Below are 6,241 nucleotides of genomic sequence, written 5' to 3'. Positions count from 1 at the left end.
ACTTATAGTATTCTGTGAGACGATGAATACATCAACTTAAAATTACTTGTCCTTTTCAGGTATCCCGTTACCTACCCACTGCCTTCCAATGCTCCATCCCTAGATTAACAGTATAATGACTTAGTTTGCTTACATCGAATGCGATGTCAAGTCAATTGCAAGGTGTGGTATACATCATGCTCCTAACTGCACTAGCATTATCTAGTTGAGCCACTACTTTGCCAAAATTTACATTTAGTTTTACACTTGAATCAAAAGGAGTGTTGAATTCCTTAATACTCAAATTTTGAAACTTTGTCAGAATTTTCTATGTATATTGAGATTGACTCAAAGAAATCTGATTACCTGAACTTTTCACCTTTGATACCAAGAATTGTATCAACTTCTCCAAGATCCTTCATATTAAAGTTCGATGATAGGTATTTCTTCATCTCAAGAATACCTTCTAGGTGAGTTCCAATGATCAACAAATCATCAACATAAAGACATATAACAACTATATATTTAGATGTGTATTTGGAATAAATACACATGTCAGCACTATTGTGTTGAAATCCAAAAGCAGTCACAATGGTGTCAAATCTTTCATGCCACTGTTTGGGAACTTGTTTCAAACCGTATAAGGATTTAATAAGTCTACACACTTTGTTTTCCTGTCCAGGTATCACGAAACCTTTAGGTTGCTCTAAATAAATCTCCTCGTTGAGATAACCATTTAGAAAGGTCGTCCTCACATCCATTTGATGAATACAGTCCTTTCAAAGTTGATATTTCTATGAGAGTTCTAATTGAACTAATCATAGAAAAAGAGGAATATGTATCAAAATAACCAATCCATTCTTGGTTCATGTAGCCTTTAGCAACTACTCTTTCTTTGTAGGCAGATATGGATCCATCTAGATGGTATTTTCTTTTGAATATCCATTTGGATCCTATGGGTCTCCTCCCCTTGGGTAGATCAGCTAACTCCTAAGTTCCATTACCCATAATTGAACCTATTTCATCATTGGTGGATTCCTTCCATAATGGAGCTTTTCTAGATGTCGTGGCTTCAGTTAAGGTCTTAGGATCATCATCCAAAATGGAAAAAAAAACATCTCTTGTCACTTTCTTTTTTGTTCCTTCAACCAAATAAGAATAAAAATCATCTCCAAAGTTTTTCTCTATTCTATCCCTTGTACTTCTCCTTGGTTCCTCTATAATAGGAGGAGGTGGGAGTATTTCTCATGAAACACGTGTAGGTGTTGTGGAATTGTAGTTCTCATCGTCTCTAGAAAAATTATCCTCAAAGAATTCAACATATTTGGATTCGACTACAACACCTGATTCTATATCCACATCTCTTCGGGATAGAGTTAGGGTTTTGATTACCCGGATTCTTGAAGCTTTGTTTCTTGGGTCCCAAGTGCCTTTTGTTGCCCCCCCCCCCCCCCACACACACACACACATATTGCCCTTATGATTAGAACCCCCAGTTGACATGTGATGCACACTCGATCTGACTTTACCATGCTTGTCCATGATGCGAGTTTCCTCCTCATCACGGAGGTGCTTCATCAAATCGTCCAAGGATTAGTCCTCTAATTTGTGTATCATTCTCTTTAAGAAGTCTTTCCACGATGGTGGCTGCTTTGTGATAACCACACCAACTTAGAATATTTTTGGAAGAGATATGGAAAGCGAGTTCAACTTATTGACCATGACTTGTATTTCATGCACTTACTCCATGATAGTTTTTTCATCATTCATTTGGAACTCTAGGTATTTGGACATAAGGTACTTCTTAGTACCTTCCTCATGTGCCTTGTGCTTAAGCTCCAAGGCTTTCCATAGCTCTCTAGAATCTTTGAACGACACATAAAGATCATAGAGCCGATTAGACATCAAGTTCTTGATGTGACCCACACACAGTTCCTCAGACTCTCTACGCAGAGCCCTTTGCTTTTTCTAGATCATAGATGACCTTTCGGTCCACAATCTTCAACTCTTCAGGAATTGGATTAGTAGGAATTGGGGTCAAGTTTGGGCCCAACACATAGGCAATTTTCATCACATGAATCATGAATTTGACCTTTTTGGCCCAACGGGGAAGTTTTGACCATTACATCGGTCAAGTCGAGCAGACTATTGGTTCGTGAGGCGGAAATTAGCAGATGAGATTTTGGTGTTCATAAGTATGATCATTTATAACAAACTAAATAATCTTTAAGTTTTTTGAAATTCAAACTTAATATGTAAACATTCCGATAATTAGTATTATGAACTAATAACGATTTTTTTAACAATGCCAAACGAACAAATGTATAGATAATATATATGACTAAATATCCAAAACGTTTTAACATAAACAAACGACCAACGATTAACATTGAGAATTAAATGTTGAGCATTTGCTAATAATAAACTCATTATTATTAATAATATTGTTACTGAGTTTCGTCTAGAAATCAGAATGATCATTCACGATCATATCTGATTATAATAAAGGAGAAGAAGCAGAGTGTCATGTTATTAGACGGATTTAAATACGAAAAAATAAAATAAAACCGACCTATTTGTAGTTGATCTTGATTGTAGAAACATGCACGGATCTGACTCCTATCCTTAAAGGTTTTTACTTCGCTTCAATTGACTGTAAGCAACATAGTAAAACCCACGATTTAATGCATACTTATCGATTTTCCAACAACAATGGAAAAAGATAAACGCAAAGTGAATACTCAGAAACCGAAAGAAAGTTGTGATTGCTTGAGAGAGAGAGAGAGAGGGGGAGAGAGAGAGGAGATTTTCATGTGTTGTAAATGAGACTTGGGAGGTCTTATTTATAGTCGACGAAAACCCCAAAGGCCCCCAAAAAATTAGACCTGGTGACTAACTCTGGCCTCTCACAGGTTAGGCTGACACATGACAGTTTTGAATTTCGAATTAGATATCGATATATGCTCCTATCTGAATTCAAACATTTAGTCTGTCCGATCTTTCTAGAGGATTCTAGAAGGTTTCGTCTCCTCATCCACGAAGTCAACATTGGTCAACTGTTTGACCGGGTCGGTCGAACCGATCCGATCGAACCTCACCAAAAATCAAAAGCATCTTACCAAGTGCCAAGAAATTGTGCCATTTCGTGTCATTAGTTTGGCTAGGTGCATGTGTGGACTTGACTCATCTCTTGATCCATTTAAAACTTTGAAGGTCTATCAATAGAAATGCCTTAGATGACTCGTTACGGGCAACACCGAAGGGCGTTATTCCGACGTGGCCATCAAAAAACAAAGTCATAACACGCGAAACACCGCCCCCAGTGGCGTTATTTAGTGTTAGGGAATTATCTATGTTTGTGGTAACGGGAGGGAACGACTCCAATTTTCTCAAACTATCAAATTTTAGACCATTTAAAAACGGTCACAAACCAAAAAAATATTTCCCATATATATCTACCAATAATTCACATATTTTATCTTAATTTTACATACAAAATTCATCAATTTCTCTCAATTACACATTTCTTTCACTTTCCTTATAATTTCTATTTTTCTATTTACAAAAAAAGGATTTTTTTTAATCCGTTTCATTCATACAACGATGATAATGACGACGATGAAATATTTGTGAGTATGATGTACCGATATTCTACGGACATGCTACCGCCAGAAGCAACTCCACTAGTGACAAGGCGTGTGGCGTAAAACAAATATCATGAAGAAGGTCTTAGATGTCTAGTACACGATTATTTTGCGGATGATTGTGTCTACCAACCTAGCGATTTTAAAAGAAGGTTTCATTTGCGAAAAAATGTGTTTCAACAGATAGCTAATGCATTGGAAAGCAGGTATCATAAATACACTTTTTAGATAATTGTTTTTTAGATAACATAAATATACTTTTAGATAACATAAGTACACATTTTTTACATATGAAATATATGTTTAGGTATGAATTTTTCCAATTGAGGTATGATGCGAGAGGTAAAAGGTTTTAGAGGGTTGCAAAAATGTGTTGCTGCAATCAAGCTTATAGCTGTGGGGGAGTCACCCGATTCCATTAATGACTATATGAGAATGTCAGAGCGAACTGCACAAGAAAGTTTGTATAGATTGACGAGATGTGTTATCGAAACCTTCGGTGAAAAATACTTGCACAAACCTTCATTGAATGACATGCAACAACAATATGCAGTGCATGAAGAACAACATGGTTTTCCGGGTATGCTTGGAAGCATTGATTGCACAAAGTGGATATGGAGAAATTGTCCTGTAGCGTGGAAAGGTCAATACACAAGTGTTTATCTTGGAGCGCCTTCGTTGGTATTAGAGGTTGTTGCTTCACAAGACTTATGGATTTGACATGTTTTTTTCGGAGTTGCAGGTTCTAACAACGACGTAAACGTTCTTGATCAATCACCAATATTTCAGGACCTTTTGATAGGAAAGGCAACAGATACTCCTTTTCACAGTGAATGGAAATGAATATAAATTTGAGTATTACCTCACAGATGGAACATATCCACCATATTCCATGTTTGTGAAAGCATTTCAACACCCGATAAAACTAAGAGACAAAAATTTCAAGAAAAGTCAAAAAGGAGCACTGCTTTCGGAATTCTGAAAACAATATGACACATAATTGAACATGTGGCACGACCATATCACATGGACACTCAATGAGTATTATGTATGCATGTATCATAATACATAACATGGTGACTGAAGATAAAGGACGAAACATTGCGGAGTATTTGCCTACGAAACCTGGACACATTCAATTTTAACTAAGGACAACAAAATACTTACATAGAGTCGTTGACATTCAAGACCAACGAAAACACAAGTAACTTCGAGAAGATTTGGCTAATCATATTTATGATGGTCTTGAAGATGAATAATTTAGGGGAAAAAATGTAGATTTTCTCATCTTTTATTGTTTTTTAGGTTTTTAAATGTTTTTATCATTTGTTGTAATTTTTTAATGTTATTTTTAATTTAGAATTTATTAAAATTTTATTTTTAGTTTTTTAAAAGTTATTTTTAATTTATGATTTAATTTATATGATAATTTTAAATATTATGACATAAATAAAAAAACAAATGGAAAAATAGAAATTAAAAACATCAAAAAGCAATAAAAAGAAATAAAATATAAAGAGTGTTATTTCCGTATTGAATGTTATAACACCAAAAGTGTGACTGAGATGATGTGAGTATTTTAGGTGTAATAATATGTAATATTACCCATATCCAATAACATTATAAACCTACATAAATTCCAATTTAACTCGTCTCTTAATTCCTTTATAATTTCCAACAGAAATCGGTGGATAAAATTATAAAATTATAAATTAAAAAAGTTATTTTAAAATTATAAGATAAAATCGCAACAAAAAGAAAAGCATTTTATCCCGATATTCATATATTCAAAGGATAACTGTTTAATGTAACGAACATCCACTCTCATAAGAAATATATTAAACTTTCACAAATTATCTATCTAGTCGACGTTTAGATTGTTTAGGGGGGTATAAGTAAATTAGTTAAATCGGATAGAATATTTTGCAGTTTTTGTGAGACCAAGGTACATGTATGATTCTATGTAAGCCACGTTTGACGGTCCTAACTTGCTGGGTGGCGCACATGCCGATTTGTTGGCTGTCAACATCCACTTACTCTGTTCATGCATTTTTTTTTCGTTTTACGGAAAATTAATGAATACGTACAAGGCAAAACATTTAAATTTAGGGAAATTAACCGATCTAACCGATATGAATATAAATAAAGTATTTAAAAAAACCCTGATTTGTTATAAAATTTATAAAATAACTATTTGTTTTGTCACATTCTGGAATACTTTTATGATGTGAAAAACATAGTCACAACGGTAAATAAAAATACGGAATAATATTTCGATTGATTAAATTATTCTCGTCTTGAATGAACCTTTTGTTGGTAATTTTCATAACCAAAACGTAAAATGCGGAAGCATAATATGAAGATCGTTAATCTCGAATCTGATTAAAAGAAAACTTAGATATGAAAGTACGATTACATACCTGATTTCATTATAATATTCAGATATGAAGAACTAGGGTTTGGTTTTCCGGTTGATCTCAAGAACCCTCTCTAAATCCCACAGCAAACCCTAAAACGATTTCTTGTATGTATTTTCGTATATCGTAAATCTGCTTCTCATCACGTATTTATATAGATGGAGATATAACTGAATGTGAGAGATATTAGAGATTTAGGAG

The 6,241-nt window shown here is 34.3% G+C and overlaps 1 protein-coding gene across 1 annotated transcript; it reads left to right on the top strand.

The window, feature by feature from the left end:
• Window positions 1-3,956: 3,956 nt before the first annotated feature.
• Window positions 3,957-4,466, top strand: LOC145095660 (uncharacterized). Its single transcript, XM_079033501.1, has 2 exons — window positions 3,957-4,266; window positions 4,366-4,466. Exons 1-2 carry the CDS (start codon window positions 3,957-3,959, stop codon window positions 4,464-4,466), a joined length of 411 nt encoding a protein of 136 aa, XP_078889627.1.
• Window positions 4,467-6,241: the final 1,775 nt, after the last annotated feature.

The sequence above is a fragment of the Lactuca serriola genome, chromosome 3 (genome assembly GCF_051521515.1).
Source record: "Lactuca serriola cultivar US96UC23 chromosome 3, Lser_US96UC23_V15, whole genome shotgun sequence".
Taxonomy (NCBI): domain Eukaryota; kingdom Viridiplantae; phylum Streptophyta; class Magnoliopsida; order Asterales; family Asteraceae; genus Lactuca; species Lactuca serriola.
The sequence above is the reverse complement of the archived record's forward strand: the minus strand, read 5'-3'. Positions and strand labels throughout refer to the sequence as shown.

Excerpts from the sequence above, each read along its gene's own strand:
- LOC145095660 (XM_079033501.1), top strand. The coding sequence starts at position 3,957 with ATGCGAGAGGTAAAAGGTTTTAGAGGGTTGCAAAAATGTGTTGCTGCA. Across the intron at positions 4,267-4,365 it reads TTGTCCTGTAGCGTGGAAAG|GTTCTAACAACGACGTAAAC; the intron begins GTCAATACACAA and ends TCGGAGTTGCAG.